Genomic DNA, 27905 nt, shown 5'->3' with positions numbered 1-27905 from the left:
ATTTTTGATTCCACTTATGTGAGGTACTTAAGAGCAGTCAAAATCATAGACATAGAAAGTAGAATGGTGGTTACCAAGGGCTGGGAGAAAGGAGGAATGGGGAGGTATTGTTTAATGAGTAGAGAGTTTCAGTTTTACAAGATGAAAAGAGTTACGGAGATAGATGATGATGATGGTTACACAGCATTATGAATGTATTTAATACCACTGAGCTATACACTTAAAAATGGTTAAGATGGAGGTGCCTGGCAGACTCAGTTGGTACAGCATGTGACTCCTGATCTCAGGGTCAGAATTTGAGCCTAACATTGGGCACAGAATTTACTTAAAAAAACAAAGGTTAAGGTGGTAAATTTTATGTGTATTTTACCACAATAAAATCGGGGGGAAAGAACACATAAACACATGTGCATAAATACACAAATATCTGAAAGGATGTGCACCAACATGTTAAAATGGTTACCTCTGGATGCTAAGACTATGGTGATATTTCCTTTGTACTTTTCTGTGTTAATTTGGATTTTTTTCAGGAAGCGTATCTCTTTTTCTAAATACAAAAAGGCTTTGTTCTCCATCATTTTTTCTCATAATACTTCCAGTTCAATAACCAAAATCCTACTGATTCTGTCTCCAAAATGTCAAAATGGTTACCTCTTCTCCCTAGTCACAGTCTAATGCCAGCCCCTCTCATCCAGGCTAAGGTAACCGAATCCTAAGCTGTTTATCCCTCTCTAACCCACTCTCCACTTGGCCATCAGAGTTACCCAATGAAACAGATTTACTATCACTTCCATGTTTAAAACCCCACACCTCCTGGCATTTGCCTTTCAAGGGCCTCTACAATTTGTTCACAGGGTCCTATATTTTTAGTTTTACCTCCTACTACTGTCCCTCAAGTATCCTCTATGCCAGATAATTGCTGGTCACTCCTTGAAAACAGACCATACACTTTTATTCTTCCTTTATTGTGCTCATGCTATTCTTTTGTCAGGAACAGTCTTCCTCCTCTGCCTGATAAAATGTATACTGTGGTACAGAGGAAAAGAATGCTTTGCAGGGGACACCTGGGTGGCTCAGTCGGTTAGGCGGCTGCCTTCGGCTCAGCTCATGATCTCGGGGTCCTGAGACTGAGCCCCACGTCGGGCTCCCTGCTCAGTGGGAAGTCTGCTTCTCCCTCTCCCTCTGCTGCTCCTCCTGCTTGTGTTCTCTCTCAAATAAATGGATAAAATCTTAAAAAAAAGAATGGGATATACGATGGATAAATAAGAAGAGGTGGAGGAAAAAACACAGAAAAGCACAGAGATGAGGGTTCAAGAAAGTAATTTTCTGTAGGGCTGAGATAATAATGGTGCCTACCTCACAAGGCTGTGGTGAGGAGATTAAATAAGATAATATATGTCAAACTTTTAGAACAGTATCTGGCATATACACTATTATTGTTTTCTACGTTGTGATGATGATGATGATGATGATGATGATGATGATTCATAGTATTGTGGTAAGACCTTGAACTCTGGATGACACAATGAGGAAGGAGCAGTGAAGCTCTAGCTCAGAACCAGGGTCCCAAAGGTAAGCAAGGAAGCAAACAGGACCCCAGTCTTACTCAAATTTATCTGAAGAATTCCAACTATACAAGAAATCAAAACCAACTTGGTTAAGCCATATACAAGAACATACAAATCACATAGGTGAATTCCTATTTACCCCAAATAACTTTTACCCCTTGAATACACGTTCCCTTTGAAGAGCTGTTTCAACACCCTGCCCCAGGCATTGAAGCATCAGGGCAGCACTTCATCCTCACAGATCGGAACCTGCAAGTCCCATCTGTGCTCTCCTATGGTTTCTCATTTGGCCAGTGGTAACTTCTCTTTCCCTATGTAACATAGGATGTTTGATTCCAGAGTTCTTCCCATAGCTGCAAAAAAGTGAATACACAGTATATGAACAACCCACCCAGGTTTAATACTGTAGGCAAAGGAAAACTAAACTCAGTCACAATGGAGGTGATCTAAGAGATCTAGAAACTCATTCAGATTTTTTAGATGAGTCAAAAATTTTGAGATTTCCTTCCTAGCCTCTTGTCAGGCTCGGTTTTTTTTCTTTTTTAAAGACCACCTCTGTCAGTCGTGGCAAACAGCCTCCAAGATAGCTCCCATCTCTCCTGGTTAACAGGTTTTTGTGACTTTTATTTCATGTCCTACTAAGCCACTGTGATCCACTCTCCCATCTCTCTTTCATATCCCTCCCCCATGCATCCCAGATCTTCCTTGAGCACTATCAGACAAACAGTCCTTTGGTTAAAAAAACAAAAACAAAAAACACTGCCCCTAAATTATGTCCCAAAGCAAACAAAAAGAACGGAGAACTCCGCATCTATTACATGACACATAGCCTGCTCACTAGTCAGACTGCCAAAAATCATTTGCTTCTCCTCTTGTAGGTTTAGACAAACACAAAGGGAACTGTGCTCCTATGTATTATGACTACTGCTTCGCCACAGGACTTGAAGAACTAAGGCATTAGAGATACTTCCTCTCTATAAACCCAAATAGAACACTTTGTTTATTTTTCTCTTGGCATATAGTTAGCAGTCTATATTTCCAGGCAGTCATTGTACATCTTTTGGCAAGTGCCTTCATGTTTCTCAGTACAATGTTTCATCCAGTGACTGAAGGCAGTGCATTGTACCTTGAATTTACATGCCAAGAAAAAGACTCAGACTGAAAGGAAGACCTTCAGTATCATCTTCCTGCAACATATCAGACACTACACAGGAGTCAGAAGACCCAGATCCAATTCCCAGGTGTACCAGTGTCTTGCACTGCGATCTCTAGTGTGCTCTTTAATATTCTGGGCCTCAGTTTTTCCATCCTGGAAAACAGGGATTGCATTACCTGTCCCTCCTTAAATGTAGACTCTTACTGCTGACTAACAATATTTAGTTTCTATAATTTGTGAAATTGGGGTTTGGAAAACTCAGGAAATTAAGCACAAATATTGTTTCTCATTTTTGTCACACCTGCCACGCAGAAATCCAAAGTAGAGCCCAGCAGGAGCCCCTAAGCAAGTAATTCCTCAGAGAGTGTTTCTGATGTCCCACTCAACAAATTAAGTACGTGAGAATGGGAAGCAAGAAGCCAGGCAGGATCTTCAGATGCTACATGGCTAAAGAGGTAAGTCATTATCAGGCTCCATGACAATATTATCATGCTAGATATACCACCCTTAACACTCCATTGTGATTTTCCCTCAAAGACTTAAATACCTCAATACTTAAAGCACTTACTTATTCAATGTTTACAAAATAATCACTTTCCCTGGATGGGAACTGCCCCAACGGGGATCACCCTACAGGTTAAGGTAGCACAAAGTGATGGCCCCACAGTTAAGGTAGGACAAAGGGATGACAAAATAAGTATTAGGTGCAAAACGATTTAAGTTTTAAGATGTTATTTTGCAATCCTTTTTGAATTACTAGTACACTTATGAAATGCAAAATTCTGGACATCATTCCAAAAGGGATTATTAAAATGCAAATATTTGTTTTTTAAAAGATCAACTTGGAACCTTGAAAGAACTTTCTAATTATCACACTTTCCATTTGGTCACCCTTTGGTCTGTGTGGCTGTACAACAAAGTTTACTGCTCCATCTAAGCTATCCACAAGGGCAATTGTTCCCCTTGGTTTCAGCAAACATTCTCTCCAGGTATCATTAAATTACCGACATTAAATTATATCTCTTAGTTGCAGCAAGTTTTATCCCCTTAAGCAACACATCATGTGGCCACCACTAAGCTCAACACTCCACTGGACAGACATCACTACGAATTCACACTATCACAATATGAATCCTAAAATACATTTTTTTTTTTTAAAGATTTTTATTTATTTATTTATTTGACAGAGAGAGAGACAGCGAGAGAGGGAACACAAGCAGGGGGAGTGGGAGAGGGAGAAGCAGGCTTCCCGCTGAGCAGGGAGCCCGATGTGGGGCTCGATCCCAGGACCCTGGGATCATGACCTGAGCTGAAGGCAGACGCTTAACTGACTGAGCCACCCAGGTGCCCTTAAAATACATTTTAAATCCTGATCAAAATGTAGCACACTCCTGGGAAAGAAGAGTGGCACACAAGTTAAGAAATACTCTCTAATGACTGAGCACCACTGCTCCTGCCTCATCTAAAGGGTATGGCTTTGTGTGGACAAGGCAGCAGGCATGGAAAGTAAACACCTATGTTCAAGTCCAGGTTTGCTACTTACTGTAAGACCTTACGGCAAAGCCTGTTTCCTTGACCTGTGAAATGACAATATCTACCTTACAAGGTTATAGTGAGAATAAAAAGCATCTGTAAGTATTTTATAAACAAATTTGCTATACAAATTTAAGTTACTATCATTCTGCCTGTGTACTTATTTGAAATTGAAAATGTTCTTTCAAGGAGCTGGTAATCCAACATTAAGAATGCCATTTTTTTTTTTTTTAAGAATGTCATTTTGTACACCTGAAACTAATGTGACATGTGTATCAACTATACTTCAATTCTTTTTTTAAATGTCATTTTGTTCACATGCTTACCAAAAATTTTGAGTCAACATCAAGTCATTGAAAAGTACCATCTCCCTCCACTGGGTAGAAAACAAGGGGAACAGGTAACAGGGGCATGTAAGCAAAGGCAGAAATGAAGAATTGTGTATGCCACGTAAATGGGGCAGAGATACTTTATATCATTATTTGGACTGAAAAGTAAAATCAAAGGTCAAAGTCTTCCAACGGAGACCAAGAGGAAATGTTACAAATATCCATGATATAATCAAAACTAAACACAACCTACAGCCAGTTCAGAAAGCTCAATAATCTTCAAGTGTTTTCATACATTAATTAACACTCATGGCATCCCTAGGATGAAAGAAATTTAAGTCTCATATCCTAGTTACTTATATAACCACAGGAAAAATCTGAATGGATCAAGATGTGCCGTTTTAAGACACATGAAAAAGTGTTCAACATCACTTGGCATCAGGGAAATACAAATCAAAACCTCAATGAGATACCACCTCACACCAATGAGAATGGCTAAAATTAGCAAATCAGGAAACAACAGATGTTGGCAAGGATGCGGTTTCTGAAAGGGGAACCCTCCTACACTGTTGGTGGGAGTGCAAGCTGGTGCAGCCACTCTGGAAAACAGTATGGAGGTTCCTCAAAAAGTTGAAAATAGAGCTACCCTATGGCCCAGCAATTGCATTACTGGGTATTTACCCCAAAGATACAAATGTAGTGATCCGAAGGGGTATGTGCACCCCAATGTTTATAGCAGCAATGCCCACAATAGCCAAACTATGGAAAGAGCCAAGATGTCCAACAACAGATGAATGGATAAAGAAGATGTGGTGTATATATACAATGGAATATTACGCAGCCATCAAAAAACAAAAAAAAACAAACAAAAAACACGAAATCTTGCCATTTGCAACGACGTGGATGGAACTACAGGGTATTATGCTAAGTGAAATAAGTCAATCAGAGAAAGACAAGTATCATATGATCTCACTGATATGAGGAATTTAAGAAACAAGACAGAGGAGCATACGGGAAGGGAGGAAAAAATGAAACAAGATGAAACCAGAGAGGGAGACAAACATAAGAGACTCTTTTTTTTTTTTTTTTTAAGATTTTATTTATTTATTTGAGAGAGAGAATGAGATAGAGAGAGCATGAGAGGGGGGAGGGTCAGAGGGAGAAGCAGACTCCCCACTGAGCAGGAAGCCCGATGCGGGACTCGATCCCAGGACTCCAGGATCATGACCTGAGCTGAAGGCAGTTGCTTAACCAACTGAGCCACCCAGGCGCCCAAACATAAGAGACTCTTAATCTCAGGAAACAAACTGAGGGTTGCTGGAGTGGTGGGGGGTGGGAGGGATGGGGTGGCTGGGTGATGGATATTGGGGAGGGTATGTGCTATGGTGAGCACTGTGAATTGTCTAACGCTGATGAATCACAGACCTGTACCTCTGAAACAAATATATTTTATGTTAAAAAAAAAAGATAGTAGGAAGGGAAAAATGAAGGGGGGGAATCAGAGGGGAGGACGAACCATGAGAGATTATGGACTCTGAGAAACAAACTGAGGGTTTTGGGGGGGGGTGGCCAGTGATGGGTATTAAGGAGGGCACGTATTGCATGGAGCACTGGGTGTTATACACAAACAATGATCATGGAACACTACATCAAAAACTAATGATGTAATGTATGGTGACTAACATAATAAAATAAAATTTTTAAAAAAAGATGTGCTGTTTTAATAAGGCAAGTCAACAAATACTTCATCAAATATTAAGGGTCTACCATATCATCAGCACTATATGAGGCACACTGACATGACCTATTTTACACCCAACAAGACCTCTGGCAACCTCAACCTTATGGTACACAGCTATGAGTAAAGAAACACTTCTGAGAAATGGATAATAGCTATTACAGAGCTATATACAACACTCATGGCCAGAACCCACTAACTTACTTAAAAATAGATGTAAAATTGGGGCGCCTGGGTGTCTCAGTCAGTTAAGCATCTCCCTTCGGCTCAGGTCATGATCCCAGGGTCCTGGGATGGGGCCCCATGTCAGGCCTTCTGCTCAGTGGGAGTCTGCTTCGCCCTCTCCCTTTGCCCCTCCCCCCACTCATGATGGTGCACTCTCTCTCAAATAAATAAATAAAATCTAAAAACAAACAAACAAATAAACAGATGTAAAATTAAGATGATTTACTGGGAACATTCCCCTGACAAAGACTAATGTTTACTATATGAGAAAGATGGGGAACAGGGAACCGTGGTGTGTTATTTTAAATGGGATGATCAGAGAAGGCTTCAGTAAGGTGACATCTTAGTAAAGACGTGAATGAAGCGAGAAAGCAAGCCACACGGTTAAATAGAGGAAGAAGTGCCACCAGGCAGAGGCTAATAAGTACAAGAGTCCTGAAGTGGGGTCATACCTGCTGCACTCTCCACCCACCCATAGACTTTCCCCTTGGATGTCCTGTTGCTACTCCCCCTGTGCCCTGCCAAATCTTCCTGACTTCAGGCTCGGGGCGCCTGGGTGGCTCAGTCGTTAAGCGTCTGCCTTCGGCTCAGGTCATGGTCCCAGGGTCCTGGGATTGAGCCCCGCATCGGGCTCTCTGCTCAGCGGGAAGCCTGCTTCTCCCTCTCCCACTCCCCCTGCTTGTGTTCCCTCTCACTGTCTCTCTGTCAAATAAATAAAAAAAAATAAAAAAAAAAAAATCTTCCTGACTTCAGGCTCACCATACTCTCCCAGGCATACAAACCTGAATCCTGAGTCATATTATGTGCATTCTTCTTCTTTGAGCAATCAGTGACCAACTCACTTTAACATGATAATACCTTCAAAAACGTTACATCTTGGGGCGCCTGAGTGGCTCAGTCAGTTAAGTGTCCGACTCTTGATTTCATCTCAGATCATTATCTCAGGGTCCCGGGATCAAGCCCCATGGTGGGCTCTGCACTCAGAAAGGAATCTGCTTGAGATTCTCTCCCTCTCCCTCTATCCCTCCCCTGGCTCACTCAAGCACGCTCTCTCTCTCAAATAAATATATCTTTTAAAAAAAAAAAGTTACATCTTTCCTTTCCCCTGCATTCCTAACACCCACCCCCAAATCCAATTCATCATGCATACTGTTCACAAATGAATGCTTCTTACACACTGCCTTCATCATGTTACTCATTCCCCATTCCATCCACAATATCTACAATACCTAGTGAACATCCTCCTTTCATTGTCCTACATACACACTATGCTCAGTTCACCTTCTAAATCTTCATTCACGTTCCTTCTTTGACATACCTTTTCTTCTTTCTTATCTATCCAAACTTCACCTTTCAAGTCCCTTTTCAGAGAGCTTTCCATGACTATACCAGTCTTCATTGATTTCTCCCTTTTCAGAAATTGTATGGTTTAGTATAAAATCTAACACTTGTAGTTTCTCTCCTCCCTACCCCATCCACCTTGCAAAGAGCATCATTAATATTACAGTTCAAACACTTTCTAACTGCTTTATTTCATGTTTAGCTGGACTGAAACTCCCTGAGGACAGGGATTATGATTTTCTCTCTCCAAAAGGGCCTTGCAGAAAATAGCACCTATCATATTTTTAGCACTATGCACCATACATTGTATTAAGTGCTTTACATACTTTATCACATCAATCATCACAATTATGTTGTGTTATTGATATTCTTCTTCCTATTTTACAGAAGAAACAAAGGCACAAAGAGGTCAGGCTGAAGTCACACATCTTAGAAAAGACAGGGCTGGGATTTGAGGTAAAGTCTGTCTCTCGAAGCTGACACAAAATAGAGGTTGCAAACCAACATTTGTTGAATTATCCTAATCATTTCATGTGTGTTGATGGTCATGTCACTCCAAATGAACTAATAAAGGTAGAAACCATGCCCAGAGGTTTATGGGGTGCAAGGGTGAGAAGGAATGCTCTTCCTTGCTGAGTACCCATCAGGTAGGTGCCAGACTCAGTGCCTCATTTACTCTGTAAAAACTCATTTACTCTGTAAAAACTCATTAACTGAAAATTATCTTCAATAAATAGTGTTTATAATTCCTCCATCACAGATTTACCCAAAATGTCACCCACTCTCAACCCGAGCCCAAATGCACCCAGGTGCCAGGTGCATTACACTCCTCGGCTTCCCTCTAACTCAAGGAAGAGGACAAAGCCTCCTGACTCCCATCAGCCAGTAGGGAGTTAAAAATCTCAACTTAAACATAACATTTACCAGGTGCCTGGCCCTGGCCTTCTTCAGGACCCTGCTCTTCATTCTAAAACTCACCCTCTCACTTATTAAGCACTACAGCCCTGTGAGGTAGGTGGCATTTTTTCCACTTTACAGATACATTAAGCTCACGTGGCCGACGGCAGATTCGGAACTAGAATGCAGGTCTCCTGAATATCCACCCTGTTCCATTCCCTCGGGAGCTACTCATAGATGGTAACCGATTTATACCGGTGTCGCTGAGTACTCTAAATAGCAAAAGCTCTGCAATAATTTTCATTCAACAGGTATTTATTGGACGCCTGTCAACCCTATAGGTTCAAATGCCATCTCCTTCACTTATTCGCTATGGGACACGGAGAAAGCCGTTTCGTCTCCCTAGGTGAATTCCCTCAAGTGTCAATGGAGATGGTATCTACCAACAGCAACGTCGTGAGAAGTAAATGAGATGAGGAAACGGAATCAATCGCCTGACATTATGTCTGGCACATGGTGGGCATCTAGTAATTATGGGTTCCCTTCACCGACCCACTCCGCCCCACAAGCCTCGGGATTCACTCACTACCACCATGCGACAGGGCATCCACTCGGCCAGAGGCCCGCAGGCGGCCTCTGGGTTTCGCAGGCCCGGGGCCAGCCGCACTATCATACCTGCATGGAGTCAGCGCTGACGATTTCGCCACCGAGCCGTTCGCCTAGCTGCAACGCCAGGGTGGATTTGCCAGTGCCCGTGGCCCCGAGAATCACTACAAGAGGCAGTGTTCGTGGCAGGGCCCGGAGCCCGGAGCCCACAGAAACTGCTCGTGCAGCCGCCGCCGCCGCCATTTTGAAGATATCTGCGCTTGCGCGGGAGCAGCTGTCCCCATGGCAACCGTCAGTGCGCCTGCGCATACCTAGGGCTCCGTGAGGAGGATGGAGGGGGACGGGCGAAACGATGGTTTCCAAGCTTGAGAAGCTCCCGACGTGACTGCCATCAACTAGCTGGTGTCAGAGCCTCGACGATCTCCTCTCTCCTTTTTGTTTTTTTAACAACTGATAATCAAATTATTAAAGAGATCGATTTTTTAAAACTATCTCCTCCCTTAAGTCCTATCTCAAGTCTATCCCCGTTATTCTTTCTTTCATGGCACTTAGTTCTTTTCTTCATACCACTAATTACAATATAAAAATATATACTGATTTCTTGTGTATTGCCTGACTTCCATTCCAGGCTGTTAGTTCCATAAAAGCAAGGAACAGATTTTGCCTAGGTCATTGCTGTATCTCCAGTGCCTAGCACAGTGCCTGATACAGAACAGACACCCAATAATTGTTAAATGGAGAGGAGAATGGTTTGCCTATCTAGTGCTGGAGACAGTGAGCTAAATGTGTGGTGTTCTCCATGATCAGATCTGCCCAGTTCTCAGGCAAGGGCGACTGCTCTAACATTTTTATCCCAAAACGGAAACCCAGGCACAATCAGAAGGCAGGACAAAATTTTCCATCTCTTTGGTGAAGGGATGCAAGAAATAGGTTGAGAACAGAGAAAAGCAAGTAAACAACCCACAAAATATGAAAGGGAAAAATAAGGAAGGCAGAAAGGATAAAGGAGTAGTAACCCTCAGATTAAAGTGCAGACCAGATGACCGAAATTCAGGAAACCCCACAACCTTTAAGAAAGGGCTTTAGGGTGCCTTGGTGGCTCAGTCGGTAAGCGTCTGCCTTTAACTCAGGTCATGATCCTGGGGTCCTGGGATTGAACCCCACAAACAGGTTCCCTGCCTAGTGGGGAGTCTGCTTCTCGCTCTTCCTCTCCCTCTGCCCCTCTCCCCCCCACTCAGGTTCTCTCTCTCTCTGTCTGTCTCAAATAAATAAAATAAAATCTAAAAAAAGAAAAAAAGAGGCTTTGAAATCAGAGAGACCTGGGTTCAAATCCCAGCTCTGCTACTTATCAGCTGTTGCCTGACCTCACACAATTAACTTTACCTCTTAGCCTCAGTTTTATCATGAAATACCTCTCAGGATTGTCATAAGGATAAATTGAAGTTATATCCAAAAAGTACCTGCTACAATATCCTAGCACAGAACGACCACCATTTGTTTAACACTTTGTATTATTATAATGGTAACACCCCATCTGCCTCACTAAAGAGTTAAGAGCAGGGGCGCCTGGGTGGCTTAGTCGTTAAGCATCTGCCTTCGGCTCAGGTCATGATCCCAGGGTCCTGGGATGGAGCCCCGCATCGAGCCCCGCATCGAGCCCCGCATCGGGCTTCCTGCTCCGCGGGAAACCTGCTTCTCCCTCTCCCACTCCCCCTGCTTGTGTTCCCTCTCTCATTGTCAAATAAATAAATAAAATCTTAAAAAAAAAAAATAGGTAAGAGCAGCAGCTTAAGAGCAGAGAAATTTTCAGTACTGTGTAAAAGTACCTAAATATATATTCTACTAACCCCTTGTTAGACAATTTAAGGGTTAATTTCTTTCTCCCTGAGATTACTTGGCTCTGCCTAGCTCTCAGGTCATATCACCCGGATCCCTTGGGCCCAAGGAATTACCCCTGGAAGTTTAGAGCATACGATAGGCCTGCCTGGAATAACTGCCAATACATTTCTCAATCACTTGGATCACTGCTGGCATAATGGCCACTCTTTGCAGACCCAGCCTAAACCTTGTAACCACATGTATTGTTTGGAGAACATCAGAACCCAGGGTACCCTGTACCTCCTTTTCTCAATCCAGTCTGCTTTGATCAAAAACCTGTTCTCTCCAATTTGTGGTACCCACCTGGGGCTGGTTTTAAAATCGCGATGTGTGGCCATATATTGGCAGACACTCTCACATGATGGTTGTTAACTGTAGAGCCTTTGCCTGGAGACTTTCGGAGGGTACGGTTACCATGACAACCACTAGAAAGATGGCAGGCAGGAGAAGTGATGCAAATAAAGCAAAAGGGAGGCTAATTTCATGATGACAATCTGACCATGACAGAGTATGCCCACTCACAGATGGGAAAGCACTGTCCAAGTCATGACCAGGTGACTGTTACTAGAGAGAGAAAAAAAGAGGGGAGTGGAATTTACCACTGAGAGACCCAAAGAGGGAGAAGCTGGTTACCAAGGCAACTGGGGAGAAAGGAATGAAAAAATGGGGCTTCACCACAGCAGCAGAAAATTGCTTCTAGCCAAGCAACACGGGACTGTTGCTATAGCAACAAAGAGAACAGGGATCCTATAGACCATGGGGAGAATTATCACTGAAATGCTGAGCAGGAAAGACTCCTAAATCAGAACGGAGCCCATGGTCCAAAACAAATCAGGAGAAGTGAGAAAAACATCATACCATTTCCATTTGTTTTAATTCTACCAGTCCTACCAAAAGAGAATAGGAACATGTTTTTAAAATACCTTTAGGCTATTTCATTTGTACCTATTTGTCTCCCTAATGATCTTCTGAACTCCAAATTATACTAAGAATAATTCCTTCAAGATAATCTGTAACTTGAAATCCTCATTGGAGTGTTTAAGTTCAAGGGAAAATTGAGAAATTGAAGTCTATGTCCAAGAATTAATAAGAATTTATTTTAAAGACAATATAAAATCCTCTAATGGGAAGCTTTACACAGTAATAAGGAGACAAAAGGTGACAAAAGGTTGCCGAGAAAGCTATTTGGGGGCTCCTGGGTGGCTCAGTCGGTTGAGTGACCAGTTTTTGATTTCTGCTCAGGCCATGATCTCAGGGTTGTGGGATCGAGTCCTGTGTCTGGCTCCTTGCTCAGCAGGGAGTCTGCTAGAGATTCTCTCTCTCTCTCCGTCTCCCTCTGCTCCTCCCTTCCTCCCCCCTCCCCCCCCTAAAATAAATAAATCAATTAAAAAAAAAGAAAAAAGAAAAGAAAGCTATTTGTAGTCATGCCCAGGTATTAGCCCTGACCCCTCTCCCCCTTCTCTGAGGCCGGATGGGAAGTAGCTCAGTCTATTCTGAAAGATAACTCAAGAGGAAAGGGAGCCTTTCACTTAAAGTATATTGTATATCTAGAGGTGGAGGTTGCAGAAGCCCACTTCCCATACTCCACTGCTTACAGATTATTTGGGGGTAAAGAAATTCTAGCTGAAAAGGCAAAAATGCTGGGATGGCTTCAGTCCAGAACATATCTAAACTATAAGAATAAGGAACTAAGGACACTCAGATTACTTGGAGGGTAATAATTCTTTGCCTCCCCTTCTGAAAGTCCACAGCCAGCCACCTGATCATCATCCCCAGCGTGTGCGTGTGTTGTACAGCGTCTGTCTGTAGGACAGATGTATAGTCCGGCTGGGCAACCTCTGCAGCTGCCTCACTTTCTTTAGAAACCTGAGTGCTGTATACAGGGTGGGATGGGCATGGGAACACGGCAAAAAAGGAGAAAGGAGGAAGTGTGGGGAGGTAGAGGGGATATCTGGGTGATGACCCACTAGTGTTCATTATATTATTTCCTGTCCTCTGTATATTTTATTTTATTTTTTTAGATTTTATTTATTTATTTATTAGAGAGTGAGCGAGAGAGAAACAGCGTGAGAGGGGAGAGGGTCAGAGGGAGAAGCAGGCTCCCCGCTGAGCCGGGAACCCAATGTGGGACTCGATCCCAGGACTCCGGGATCATGACCTGTGCCGAAGGCAGTCGCTTAACCAACTAAGCCACCCAGGTGCCCCGTCCTCTGTATATTTTAAATGATTTATTTAAACATTTTTTTTTTAGAAAAAAGAAGAAGCATAGGCAAGAGGCTAAAGGTGAAGCCATTAGAGTAGAAAGGCCATTCAAAGGGAAGCATCCAGAAAGCTCAAATGTTCAACATGGAAATCTAGAGGATGCTGTGATAGGACAGAAGGAGGAACATGCCACGGGAGGTCTGAAGGCTCTGTTTCCAAGGCCAGAGAAGAAAGTTGAGTTGAAGACAAACACTAGCTTTTTCTATAACCCTAGGTGCCTTTTCAGCCTGACCCCCGTACTAATTAGGTATCCCAAATAAAAAATATATCTTGTGGGATTATTTCATGATAAACTTGGTGCCTGTATTAGTCTCCTAGGGCTGCCATAACATTACCACAAACTGTGTGGCTCAAAACAACAGAAATGTATTCTTTCACAGTTCTGGACCCCAGAAGCCCAAAATCAAGGGGTGGCAGGGCCATGGTCCGAAGCCTCCCTCTAGGGAAGAATCCTTCTTTGCCTCTTCTAACTTCTAGCTTCTGGCATTCCTTGGTTTGTGGCAGCATGACTCCAATCCTGCGTCTGTCTTCATATGGCCATCTTCTCTGCGTGTGTCTCTGTCTACATTTCTCCCTCCCTAGGACACCAGTCCTTGAATTAGAGACCACCTTAATCCACTATGACATCATCTTAACTTGATTACATCTGCAGACACCCTATTTCCAAACAAGGTCACATTCATGGGTTCTGGATAGACATGAGATTGGTGGGGGACAAAATACAACCCAGTAGAGTGCCTGTGAGTAATCACAGTAGTTTTCATCGGTTGCTGTTTCCATTGGCGAATTGTCGATTCAAATTTGGGAGCTCGGAATTGCTCAAAACAAGTGAGGTTCCCCTCACAAGAGAGTGGAGCTCACCATGTTATAGGGGTTATGTTATACCTAAAGTTAAGTTATAGGGTTTTCTTCAGAGCTCACCAGAATGTTCTCAGAGGGAGCTCACTTCCAGTCTTCTGCAGCTGTCTAAGAGGGCCTGCACACCCACAGTGAAGCCCCGAGGGCTGGAAGATCAGAGTGGGGAAAGTGCAAAAGGGAAAAAGATGCTCCTTTCCAGTCCTGAGCTCATGGCTCTTTCAAGCCCTCTCCTCTGTGTCTCTGGCCCCTTCTCTTTCTCATGGCTTGGAAGATCGGGCCTTCATCATCTTTATATCCTGATGAGTCTCAAATCTGTACCTTCCTTGCAAACCCCTTCCTAAAACTTTAGTATCACATCCTCGACTTCCTGTTGGGTGCTCTATTTCATATGACCCCATCACCTCAAACCTCGTGGTGTCCCAAACCACAATCAGTTTCTTACCCTGACTTCCCTATTTCAAAGAATCACTGAGGATGTTGGCTATCAAAAGGGTCCTTTTAGAAATCCAGCACAACTCTGGTTTTGTAAAAATGTGACCACCCAGCCAGCACATCAAACCAGATTCTTCCCCATTCCCCAGACTCCATACAACCTTCCCAATCCCCTCTTCCCCCCAAACTATTCCCTCCGCCTAGAACACCATCCTCCTCTTCACTCAGCTACATGATGCAGGGACTTCTAGTTCCAGTTATAGTCACAGTATCTCCACCAAGAACTTTCTTGATGACTCCAAACAGAGTGCTCTCTTCCCCTTCTGAGGCTTGTAGCCCTCGTCTGAGATGGATATTGCCTTATCTTGTGATCGTGTTCACACGCTCATGAACTTCCACAAGGAGCCTAGCTTCATAGATCACTGCTCTCACTCTGTGGTGGGCACTGTTCGAAGTGTTTTACATATAATTACCTGTTGAATCTTTACAACAGTCCTGTGAGGTAGGTATTAATATTATATCCATTTCAGTGAAGAAGGAAACTTCTAGGACTCAGGGAGATTAAGGGATTTGCCCAACATCACACAGGTAGTAACTCCAAATCCCCGTTCTTAACCATCATACTATGCCATCTACACCACCTTCTGTGGCTACTTTTTTTTTTTTTTTTTAAGTCTCCACATTCCTCATTCCAACGTTCTTCTAAGTGTGACCTCAGGATTCCACCTTCCCGCTTGCTTGTCAGCAGCGTAGATTCCTAGCTCTGACCTAGTGCATCAGGTGGGGGTGGAGAGTAGGTTCTTAACACACGCTCGAGTTTGAGAGTCACTGCCTGAACAAAACAGGCATTCGAGGGTTTAACTGGTGAAATGGGGTCAATTGACTCCAGCTCAGTCCGAAGATACCGCAGTGCCCAGTAAGGACACAGGGAGGGCCCATAGGTGCCACAGCATCCCAGACTCACAGCTCTTGCCTGCCGTGGGTCGTGGGATGCTGTGGACCAGCCAGAAGCTCAGGTCTTGTGCCTCACTTTCCCCTGTGCCTAGCTCAAGCTCCCCAGACCCTGGCTACTCTTTCCCTAATGATCTATTTCCTCTTGAGGCATCAGTCTGTGCACTCCAGATTACTTTAAGTACTCCTTCTGGGAAGATTCCTTATTTTACCAATCTCTTCCATTGCTTTTCAAATATGACTAATCTATATTCTAGGTGTGGCTTGCTAAATGGTTTGAAAAACACTCATCATTTACTGAGCACTTACTATTGCTCACAACAACCCCGTGAAGTGGGTGCTATTATTTAGACCTGTTTCAGGGAAAAGCTAATAATTTACCCAAGGTGGTGGCAAAGCTACAGCTGGAAAATGCAGAGGCAGATTTGGAACTCAGATCTGTTGGGTGTGGGAGACCACTCAGCCGTACTGCTTCCTACAAGTTTAAAGGCGATCCAACACTTCCTGGGCACCTACTGGGCCCCTGGCACTGAGTCTAATTATTTAATAACTCACCTGATTAGAGACTTTAAGCACATATTTACATTTCCTGGCCCAAAGAATGGTAACGTTAATACAGTTGATCCCTTTGGCAGCAGTTCCAAATAAAGACATTAACAAGAGCTGCCCACAGGGCTTAAAGTAGAAATGCTCACACCCCAGCGGAGCTTCAGCTGACACATTTAGACACCTCCCCTCCACCCCTCCCCAGTCACCCACTCATCAATTATCTTCCAACTGGCTATCCTTATCCTCAGAAAGGAAACTCCTTCTCACTCCCTCCTATCACCTTCCAAAGCAACAAAGCCATCCCCATCCTCCCCTCCTCCTTCTAAAGTGAATATTCTGGAATATCCTAACCCCGGGAGCACTTTAGACCAATTCAGCATATCTAAGATAGTTCAACCTGTCTCAGTCCCCCCCAAAATAGCTTCCCACAAGGGCGGGAATTAGCACACGTGTTAGCCTTTTATTGTCTAACAGGGAGGGTGACCTTTCTTTTCTACACCAAGTGTGGCTTCTCAGCTGCCCCTTATTGTCCACATGCGTGTCCTCGAGTTGGGTGCACAGTCCCTTAGGTGTACTACTCAGTCAAACCTAATTTGTAGAAATTGTTCTCTGAAATCCAGGAATAAACTCCTGGCTATTTTCAGACAAAGATAGAGGTAGGAGTTTGTAGAAATGAGCTAGGAAGGAGCTTAAAATACTTCACATTCCAGAAACACCCTCCCTTCCCCCCAGGAGATGGCTTTATTCCCACTCCTTTCTCAGCAGAGTTGGACTCAGAGGAGCTGAAGCTTGGAGACAGACGGCTGGTCCTAGCTGTGTGGGCTTGGACAAATGATTTCAATGTGTCTGAGCTTCAGTTTGCTCATCTGTGAAATGGGGCTGATGCCACCCTGTTCTCTAGGTTATTGTAAGAATTAAGATATGTAAAACAACTAACACCAGTCCCCGTACCTAGGAGTCTCTACTATTTTACCAAGGACCCATGAATTCTTTCAAGGCCAGGAAAGGGAGAGAAGTCCTACAAATTAGTCTCTTGATAAATGGCATCAAAGAAGCAGGATGAGTATACTGGGAGAGAGTGACTAGAACTGAAACAGGGAACTGCAGTTCTAAGAAGAGAGTCCCAACAATGCAAGCCTATTTTTATCAAACAACTACTTACAAACTAGTTTTGGTGACTTGGAGGCAGTGGGGATGGGGCTAGAAAGTTTACCTGACAGGAGACTGGGTTTGGGATTCTGATTTTGTTATGTGACCTTGAGCCAGAATCTGCTCTGGGCTCCGGTACTCTGTGGCAGAGGTTGCATACTTACACATTGTGATGAGGGGCACTTTGCAAATGTGAAGAATTTACAGGAGCTTTTTGACTCTACTCAGGCTATATAAGAGAGGGAGAGCAGGCAGGCAATACCAGCCAGGAGAGAGCTGTAAGGAAGGATTAACTGAGGCAAATTGGCTTCCCTCCACGATGATGCTCATGGCCTTTCCCAACAGCAACTGTTGGCCTTTCCCAGACCTGGGGTGGGGGTGGGGGGCTCTCTGGGGCAAGACTAAGCCACCCAGCCCACAAATGCGGCACAGTGACTAGTCATGGAACATTTGCTCTAGCTCATCCCAACAAGTGGCAGGCACAATGGCCCCAAGGAGAGACAATTCCATCAAGCAGTTAAGTGATGGAATTCCATATTTACCTCCCCCACACACCCCTTGCTAACAAAACACGCTGTCGTTATTATGCAGTGATTAAGACCTCAGGCTGTGGAGATAGGCAAAGCAAGTTTCCATCCCAATTCATTTACTTACTAGCCCAGTCACTTTGGGCAGTTGTGTTTTCACTCTGAGAACCTCGGTCTCCCTCCTCCCTGGCCCGGGCAAGTAGTTGGTTGTGGTGTCCTACGTAAGAGGGAGCAGAGTGCTTTGGTATAGGCAGTGTTCTATCAGGAATGGCGGTTATTACAGGGCGCCTGGGTGGCTCAGTCGGTTAAGGAATGGCGATTATTCAATTTTCCCTTCTTGCATTTATGGCAAGTTTATGAGAGTGATGGGAGAGGGAAGGGGAGCCTTCATTTTCTTTCATTAATTGAGGGAGAAGGAGAAAAAAATCACATTACGTCACAAAACCGTAGAGAATTTTTAAGACATCCTGCAAAGTCATCGGATCACCAAGGTAAGAACGGTACCACCTTAAAGAATATAAGGCTTTATACTCTAGAAAGTGGCTTAGGGGCGCCTGAGTGGTGCAGTGGGTTAAACATCCGAATCTTGGTTTCGGCTCAGGTCATGCATGATCTCAGAGCCCTGATCTCAGGGTCGTGAGATCGAGCCCCTCGTCGGGCTCGGCGCTCAGTGCAGAGTCTGCTTGGGTTTCTCTCTCCCTCTCCCTCTGCCCCACCCCACCCCCATAAATAAATAAATCTTAAAAAAAAAAGAAAAGAAAAAAAAGGGGCTTAAAGTCTACTACTTCATTAATACCTGCCAACCCCCTGTGCAGTAGTATTTACCCCATTTTACGGATTAGGAGACTAAGGGTCACAGAGGTAAAGCTAAAAGGCACAGAACAAGTTAGGTAGTGGAACTGGGATTTCAAACCTTCTAAAGTACAAATTCAGCACTCCTTGCAATTCACAAGAGAATTTCACGTTCACTAAGTACACCAAGCACTGCACCGACATTGTTTAGACATGTCTGAAATGGCATCTCAGGAACCCAAAGTGGAATGACCTGGTTAGCAACATGGTTGGAGAAATGCAACCCTCTAGATCACTGGTGGTTACCCTGAAATTGTTTTCCTTGGCTCAGGGGGACTTGGTTGGCATAAGGTGCCCCCACTCTGACATGTTTAAGAAATCTTTTATTAGCAGAAGTCCCAGAAGGCAACATTTTAAAATCAGGCAATCGATAATCACAACTAAATACAAAATTTCAGGTAAACTTGCCTTTCAAAATAAATCAGACTCTTGCAACAGGAGAATTGCCCAAGAGTTGTTTTTTTTTCTTGTACAAAAACAATTAACACCACTTTGCAAAAGGCATACAAAAATACAGTATTAAAAAAAAAAAACAAATAAAACAAACCACTGCTCCCAGCTTAATACCCAACAGCAGCTTATAAAACACAAGCTATTCAGGTGATACATCGGTAACCTACATCCCACCTGTTCTCCAAAGACAGTTCCAGAAGTCAGTTGGCTCCCGAAAACCATATTCCAGAAAGTAGAGAGGTTTTTTCCCAAACTTCCATTGGGGTTCTCTGAGGCCATGAAGCAACCTCAGAAACAGACCATTGTGCATAATAAATTTGGAAGCAGCAGCTGGCTTTGCAGAGCCACAGAGAATGTTCTACCATCCTCCCCTCCCCCACTTTCCAAACCACAGCCAGTAGGCACCTGCTGCCCTGGGCAGGGTTCTGGAGGGGCTGATCTTTCTTCTGGGCCAGGCTTAGGGGCTCCTGAGTTTGCCCACAGGACACCTGTTGGGTTGGATGCCTTTCCAGACTGGAGGCTGCACCTGGAATCCACTTGGAGGTACCAAGTTCACCTGGGGCAAAATCCATGGTCGGCTAAGCAGAGTTCCTGGAAGCTCCTTTAAAACCCACCGGGAAACTAGTCCACCTTCTGGAGCACTGGATGAGTCCCAGCAGCTCTCCTAGCAAGAACTTCGGTAAGGCCCAGACGCTGGGAAAGAGATCTGACTCATGTCAGGCTGGCAAGGGGCCCAAGGGTGGCTGCAGAGCCAGCAAGCTAGCTCCTTGGAGTTGCACTAGAAGGACAGTTTGCATGGTTCTAGTAGAACTTCAAACTTACCAGTCAGGGACTGAGATGAGAGGGAAGTGGGAAAGAGGAAGTGGTAGAGCTCTCCCTCCCGAGGCGCCTGACATCTGCCTCGAGTAAGGATTCCAAGATGGAAAACACCTGGGCAGATAACACGTTCACAGCCAGGACTCCAAGCCTTTCCCAGGCCGCAGGCTAGGACCCATTTCCCAGGGTCTTGGGGAAATATTTCTGACCTGTGGGAAAGGGGTGCTGTAGAGCCCATTGCAGAACAAAGGCCGAAGGAAACAAAAAAGTCCCTTGTGGGGACAGAATGGTTTCTCCCTCAGAGGATAGGGCCCAGAGGGCTTTGAGACAAAGAATCTAGAGGCCAAGCTCTTTAAATATTCTCAAGGTCGTAGCATTTAGAGTGGAAGGAGGGGTGCTAACATCGTTTTATATATATATATGTATATATATATATATTTAAGGTTTCCAACTCCTCAGCTACTGTAAAGTGTCTGACAGTGAGGTAATGGTCCATGTTGATCAAGTCTGTGAGCCTGTCTTCACCCAAGACAGCTCGTGTGTCTCCTGGAAAGAAGAGCCTCAGGGAGAGCGTCCAGGCCCAGCTGTCCCAGCACCACCCCAGAGACACCGGTGGGAGCGTCCTTTCCCAGCCCGAAGCGCCTCCGGAGTGTGAGCTTTCATGCCGGCTGGAGCCCCCCGACAACGGCCACCGCCTGTTGCATAGCATCTGTCAGGCTTTGCTTCCGAGCTAGTGAGCTGGGCAGACCCCAGGTCTCCTCAGTCAGCTGCCTGCCTGAGAAGCCAAAGGCGCAGAGAAGACCCAGTGCTCCTGTGAGTCAGGGAAGAGGGAGAGCTGGGTTTCAAGGTTTCCCAGAACGCAAGCCCTTAGAGTGTGTGCACCGGCTGCGCTGCATTCTGGAATGTACTGTTCCGACTGTCCCACCGTCACCAAAATGTGCAAATTCCTAAGGGGGAGAAGGAAGGTGAAAAAATAAACTCGAGTCTCTGTAAGACGGAGCAGTCAGGCGTTTTGGTCACTTAGTAGCCGCTGAGGTACGCAATTCTCTTCTGCAGTTGCTGCTGCCGGCATCGGAGCTGCCTTTTCTCCGTGGCCATCCTCTTCTCGGCCCCCACGAGGGCTTGCAAGTACTCCAAGGCCTTGCTCAGGATCACCACTTTGGGGGCCTTGGAGCAGCTGGCCAGGGTGGGTACCTGGTCCCTCAGGGCCAAGAACCTAGAACGGAGGTCGTTCCGCCGTTTGCGCTCCAGGAAGTTGTGGTTCTTCCTCTTGGTCACATCCTCGGTGTCGGAACTGACAGGTTTGGGGTGGCAGGACTGGGGAGCATCACTTTCTACAGGTGGGGGACTCACAATCTCTTCATCTGCCTCTTCTTCCTTTTCCTCTGGGGCATCTCTCTCCAGAGCCTCTTCTTGGGGACCTCTCTCTGGAGCCCCTCCTTGGGAACAGCTTTCTGGAGGAAAACGGGCAGCGTAGTTATGCTGTTGCTGATGGATGGAGATGTGGAAGTGTTTCATGCAGGGGTCCAAAGGGTCTGCCCGCACCGTGATGGTGACCGGCTTCCGTACACCCAGGGACTGTCTCTTCTCCACTGTCACGACGTCAATTTCTTCACCCTCTGTCCAAGAAGAGAGATCCAGAGAAGAAACACACCCCATGAGAAACACACACACACACACACACACACACACACACACACACAGACCCTACGCTGGGGCTTGGGAAAGGAGCTGACATTTTCCCCATTTAGATATAAACAGATTGAAGTGAGGAGAAAGACAACTGGTTCATTTGTAAGGGGGTAAGGGCAGCGTGAAGGAAAGAAGGGGAAATAAGCAAGAAGGAAAATATTCTCCAATTTCCTTTTGCATAGCAAGGCTTAGATAAGAACAAAAGGCAGACCCAAGCCAACAGCCCCCAGTCTGCCCAGGCGCTCCCCTCCCCCACCGAGGGGATGGAGAGAAAGAGCTATCGGCCCTGGGACAAAGTTTAGCTATAAAGATCTTCCCCGGTCGGGCTCTTTCATGCCCCATCAGAATTGTAAATGAGGGGTCTGTGGGCAGAGCTGCCCTTTGTTCCTGCCCAGCACAGTCTGCACTTGGGGAATTGTTACTTTTCACAAGTTATAAATCCTATTATTCCTCCACCTCTCAATTCTGCCATCCTTTTCAGCTGAAGATTCCGAGAAGGGAGGGCTACAACCCATCCCTCCTCACCCACAGGGGGAGGGAACGGGTTTCCCTCAGGAGCATTTTGCTCCTGGTTTCAATGGGTTTCTAGTCATCCATCATTTATAGGTCGCCTGCCCCACCCCCTTCCCTGGACCAGAAGAGGGTTGGATTTGTATCCGCCTGTCGGCAAAAGCTGCTGGAACTTCACAAAGGTACAAGCAAACATTTCCAAGCGACCTGTGCGGGGGACAGGGAACTGAGCTGCAACAGACTGTCCCAATACAAGGGCCAAAACACCAGGGACCTGGAGGCGCCTGGAAATGCCCCCGTCATTCCCTGGCTCAAAGGTCTCTTAGGCTACCCAACCACGGAGAGGTGCAAATAGGGGACCTCCTTCCTGCTTCACGCATTTTGCAGCCCCCACATAGAAGGCCACCTTAATGCATTTCAGCCTGACAACAGAAGAGCTCAGTTCTCGGCCTCTTTTGAGTATCAGGATGCTTGAGCCCCTTTGTCAGGAAGGCTTCCATTGTGTGGACAATCGCATTATTTCTCCATTAATAAAACCTGACCATTCAGCCCTCCTGGCCACAAAGCCTGTGATTGGCTGGCTAAGCTGTGTTTGGAATGCTGTTTTACCCAGCCCCTAGCCCCTATTGGCTGAGCCTTGCCGTCAGTCACTCTCCCCACCCCCCCCTCTTTATTGTTTGCAATCTGTTGCATTTTGTTCTGGGCCATGTGGCCTGTGAGTGAACCAGGAGCTTGCAAACAGGTTCAGGTTAAAGGGCAAGTCAGAAAATGATTCAGGAGGCTTCCCCACATCCCAAACCTTTAATATTTCAGTGTTAAACCTCATAGCTGGTAAGGTTCTGCCTAAGGAAGAAATAATGTAAGACACCATTCTTTTCAGAGATGGTCTAACTCTACCCAGACAAGGAAATGGCCTCAGCTGGACAATCAAGTCCAACCCTCTCGTGTGCAGGAGAAACTGAGATCCAGATCAGCCATGTCCGCATATCACCTTTGTAATGTTCTGGGTCTCAAACTAAGATCTCCAACTCCCCAGACAATGCGCTTTCCACTCTACCACTCCATCAGCTTTTGTAGAGATACATCTTTATTGGTTTCTTGATCTCAAAACTCCCATTCCAGCCATTAAACAAACATGAGCTCTTGGTGTTGAAAGCAAGCAGGTTAAAAATGACCTTAACACAGTGGACCAAAAAAAATTGACTTTTAATTTCTTGTTAACCTTATTTTTCCCCTCAAGCGTATGACAACTTCCATACCCACTCCCCAGTTCCCTCTCAATCGGTCATGTAAGAGTTATTCTTTTTAAAAGCTACTGCGAGTTTTCTAGGTCCGGATTTACCTGATGCTAGTCAGTTGGCACCCTATAGAAGCACCCTCTCCAGTCTCTCTCCTGGTTAGAGGTCTAAGAGGCTAGGCTAAGAATATCGTAGTTTGGTGGCACAGGATGCTCAAAGTCTGCCCTTAGTGAGGTTTAAATTTGCATCCAAGGGTGGAGGAGGAAGCTGGTTCCATATCTGTGACCCCAGCACCTAGCTCAGAGCTTGGTACCAAGCAGGGGCCAAAGAACATTTGTTGAATGCAAGGAAGCAGCTAACCAGAGCCTACAGGTGAAAATAGGAGGGAGCTAGAGGAACATCTTCCCAACTCAGACCAAAGCAACAAACCAAGGTGTAGCCCTGCCGGGATAAGCTACCATGAAGACCCTGGAAACATCAAGGAAGTGCCTGGTTGCAACGGACGGTTGGGCAAAAGAAGATGGGGCTCAGTTCTAGTGATTTCCTATTTCTAAGCCTCAGTTTTTCCATCTGTTAATGGGGAGCGTTCATTGCTCTGCTGCCTGTCTGGTGAGTGATTGTGTGGGGCACAAATGGTAAAGGGTGGGTGGGGTGCAAGGGGAGGGCATTATTGGCATTTTAAAGTAAAGCAGACAGGAAACTAGATTTTTTAAAGGGTGAAGGCTTTGGCTTTGCACAAAAGGCTCTTCAGCTTCCTCTCTCCCTAGGGGAGTGTGAGTTTCCCCAGGGAAAGTGGCAGCAACAAAAAACTTGAAGCCTGGAGTCACCTTTAAGGGACCCCTTCCAGCCTCCGGAGGACAGAAATCCCCTACAGTCCAATCCTAGTATTGTCCACTCTAAGCGCTAAGCCTCACCCTGTCTCCCTTGTCCCCTGGGGCTTCAATCATCATCAAAAGGACGCAGGCTCCCACGCCACTTCTTCAAACTGTTTACTAACACACCCACGTGCCAGACAGACACCGCCGGGGGCTACACCGGCAGCTTCAGCCAGAGAAAGGGGGAGGTGGCCGAAGGGCTTGCGAAGACCCAATGCCGGCAGAGTTTTGGCCACCCTTTGGGTGCCCCCCTCTTGGATGGCCCGGGGCGGTCCTTACCCGAGTCGCTTGGGCTCTCGGACCCCGAGCAGGCCTGGGTCTTGGGCTCGCCCAGCGGACCGGGGACAGCGGGAGCCGGGTTGCCGGCTTCGAGGCTGGGAGCGCAGTCTGGGGCGGCGGGCGCCTTGGGCGGGTTCCCCCGGGGTGCGCCGGCGGCGAGCCGGTCGCTCACCGCTCTCTCTAGTCGTTCCCGGGCGGAGAAGCCGCTCCACATGCAGTCACGGCGGATGATGGAGGCGTAGTTCCTGCCCCAGGCTTTCGAATGGCCCCGGGATTCCGCCTCTTCCCCGGCGCCCCCTCCGGGCCAAGGCTCCGGGGGACCAATTCCGGGGGCTGAGTCCCCGGCGCCTGGACCCGAGCCCCAGAGCGGCGACGTGGGGGGCGACGGCACCAGCTCGAATTTCTTCCAGATGTCCTCACTGGGCGCCGTGGAGCGGTAGAAATCTTCCCCGCAGTCATAGTCGTAGAAATAGTGCTGGTACGAGTCGAAGTCCATGTCCGCTCCCTGCGGGAGGGAAGGGGACTGGCTGATGGGGTGCGGGCCGGGGAAGGAGGCGTCCCCAGGTCCCCCAGCACAGCACAGCTGCCAGGCTCTCGTCCCTCCCCAACCTCCCGGCTGGCAGCCCGCGCCCTTCCCTCGCGTCCCGGGAAGCCCAGCCCTGGGTCGGCGTGCCCAGGGAAGCGGCTCACAGCGCGCGGACTCGGCTGCGGGGAGCGAGTTCAAAGCAAACTTTGCCAGCGCCGCCCGGAGCGCAGCTCCCAGGGCCCGGCCGGGCCGGGCGGGGGCGCGTGGTGCCCAGGAGGCAGCCTGCAGCCCGCCCCCCGGCTGCCCGTAGCCTCACCTCGCTCCGGCAGCCCGCCACCTGGAGCGGACCGGCTCCCCGCCGGCTCGGGGCAGCCCGGCAGCCCGCACACAAGCACATGCGCGCCACCGAGCGCGCGGCCCGCACTCAAGAGCGCGCCCCCCTTCGCGCGCGTCCCCGCCCTCGCTCGCGCACGACAGCCCGGACGCTCCCGGGATCGGCGCGGGAGCGCGAGATGCAGGCGCATTGTTTCCGGCTGCCTTATATCTCGTCGCGCGCCCGGGGCTCTGGGGCCGGGGGCGGACCCTACGGGACAGACCCCGCCCCCCCGACCCGCCCCCGACCCGCCGCCGACAGGTGGGGGCGGTGGAGTCTCCGCCCCTCCCCTCCTGGCTGCTCTCTGCGGCTCTACTCTATTCCCTGGACGCCCCCCCAAAATGAATTGCACGCTGGGTCGTGCAGGGCAGGCAGCGAGCTGACACAGTTTGAGGGTCGTCTAGTGGAGGCGTGACTCTTCAGCTAGGCTTGGGCCGTCCCCAGCACGCAAACTAAGGCCGCACTCCTTGCCCACTCCGGGCTAGGGAATAGGGCTACCCCCTGCCCCGCCCCTCGAGCCCGCTTGGCGGGCTTATTTCAGGTGCTTCTGACCCGCGGTCGGGGTGTAGGTGGGGGAACTGGCGCACCTCCACCGCGCCACCTGGCGGCCCTCAGCCCGGAAGTGGGGCTGGTCCCGGGTATCCTCTTTATCACCTGTTGGCCAGTTTCTTCACCGCGGTGGTCCAAATCTGGGCCTCAGAGAGGCGAGGTAGGAAGATTCCGGACTTTGGAGCATGAAACTTAACCTTTCTGAGCTTCAGTTTCATCTATAAAATAAAGGGATGGTAATACTTACCTTACAGGGGTATTGTGAGGCTTTCTTTAAGACGATAGAGTAGGGAAGGTACTAGGCCAAGAAGAGAGGCAAGTAAAACAGACTTAGCCCCTGGTGTACTGGTGGTAAGGAGAACTTTTTCCCAGGGTCTAGGTCTGGGCTGAATCTCCCTTCCCTCGCACCACACACAAAACAGCTCTGTAGGAGCTATAGTACTAGAGGAAAGAAAATGGGGATTTGGAGTCAAGAAGCTTCATTCAAGCCTTTGCTTTGCTATTTGCTAGCTGTGGGGCCAAGTCACTTGAAGCCTCTGTTTGCTCATCTGTAAAATGGGACCATTGCTTGCAGTTGCATCTATGGCCAAAATGATGGACATATAAGCCCTCTGAAACGTCATCCATCTTCTATGCCTTTCGTGGGAAAAGAAAAACTAAACTATATGGTCATTCTATTTAGGCCAAGTAAAGTAATTTGGGTTAGCAACCAATACATACATCTAGAATACATACATACATACATACATCTAGAATGTTCTATGTGGCATTCAAGGTCTGGTCGCTGTCTACAATCAGCAGCCAGATTGCCTGCTGTCTCTTTTCCTCCCATTCCTGTGGTCTAAGAACACCGAAGTACTCACTGTTGACATCCCAGCAGAGGGAAGTGAGAAGTGCAAGCAATTCACTGTGGTTGGAGCATACACAAAGTGTGAGTTGATGTATGGGTTGGGAGAAAAGGCAGGGAAGATGACACCCTCAGTTTTGAATATATTGGGTCTAAAATGCATGTGGGACACCTTTGAAGGCAGCAACTAGTTCTTACTAGCTTTGTAGCCTCAGTCCCTAGAACAGCTTCTGGCAGATATTTGTGGACTTAGTGACTTAGCCAACTAGATTTTATTGAGACAGCCTGTGTGCCCTGCTTTGTTCTGAATGAAGGTGCAGATCAGAAAGGTTCCAGGTTTGGTTGCAGTCCTAAGGCAGAGGGTTTGGAACTGCCTTTTGTCAACTTGCTCTCTGGTCCACAGATGTCTGAGATGGGTGCTGTACCAGTCAGGATTCTTGGTTCCACATGACAGAAAACAACCCTAGATAAATTTAAGAATAAAATAACTTTATTGGAAGGATTTGGGATATAGAATCCACAGGAGGTTGGGATTCTATGCTTGGAAAATGGGTGTTCTTTCTCTATCTAGATGAAAGTCCTTACTCAACAGCCCTTCCCTATGATTCATTGTAATAGGTGATACCTGGGGGCACCCACGAGGTGACCCCATCTCAAAAACTAGGATAAAGGAAATTGTCTCTGAGACAAGGGCTGCTCCTTCACTTTGCACACTTTTTTAGGGGGGCAGGAATCAAACCATTTTATTGAGAGGTTTCGGGGAAAGGTCGAAGAGGAGGAGGACAATGCGATCCGACATCCCTGGCCGGGCTAGAATCTTGCCTTTCCAGCTTCACAGTGGCCGAAAGCTATATGCTTTGTTTAATGTCTGTCTTCCTTACCAGACTGTAAGCTTA

General features: G+C 46.7%; 2 protein-coding genes across 11 annotated transcripts in view; both read right to left on the bottom strand.

Annotated features, from left to right (window-relative positions):
* The window catches only part of TRIT1 (tRNA isopentenyltransferase 1), a 71409-nt gene extending 61773 nt beyond the window's left edge, over nt 1-9636 (bottom strand). For all 9 annotated transcript variants that reach the window (XR_004302660.1, XR_004302659.1, XR_004302661.1 and 6 more), the window contains exon 1: nt 9463-9636. Coding sequence is in view for 6 of the 9 variants with exons in the window: in XM_032432146.1 (XP_032288037.1) it covers nt 9463-9636 (174 nt within the window). In the remaining 3 variants the exon portion in view is untranslated. The remainder of the gene's footprint in view (nt 1-9462) is intronic.
* A 10885-nt stretch (nt 9637-20521) lies between these two features.
* On the bottom strand, nt 20522-26338 carry MYCL (MYCL proto-oncogene, bHLH transcription factor). Of its 2 annotated transcripts, none has more exons than XM_032417338.1 (3): nt 26268-26338; nt 24715-25219; nt 20522-21739 (listed from the first exon to the last, which is right to left on the bottom strand). In XM_032417338.1, the coding sequence occupies exons 2-3, from the start codon at nt 25208-25210 to the stop codon at nt 21141-21143; spliced, it is 1095 nt and encodes a 364-aa protein (XP_032273229.1). In that variant the 5' UTR covers nt 25211-25219; nt 26268-26338; the 3' UTR covers nt 20522-21140. The 2 variants fall into 2 exon arrangements, with proteins under 2 accessions (XP_032273229.1, XP_032273221.1); XM_032417330.1 differs by lacking the exon at nt 26268-26338 and adding an exon at nt 25557-25734.
* Nucleotides 26339-27905: the final 1567 nt, after the last annotated feature.

The sequence above is a fragment of the Phoca vitulina genome, unplaced genomic scaffold (genome assembly GCF_004348235.1).
Source record: "Phoca vitulina isolate PV1807 unplaced genomic scaffold, GSC_HSeal_1.0 scaffold2, whole genome shotgun sequence".
Classification (NCBI taxonomy): Eukaryota; Metazoa; Chordata; class Mammalia; order Carnivora; family Phocidae; genus Phoca; species Phoca vitulina.
The sequence above is the reverse complement of the archived record's forward strand: the minus strand, read 5'-3'. Positions and strand labels throughout refer to the sequence as shown.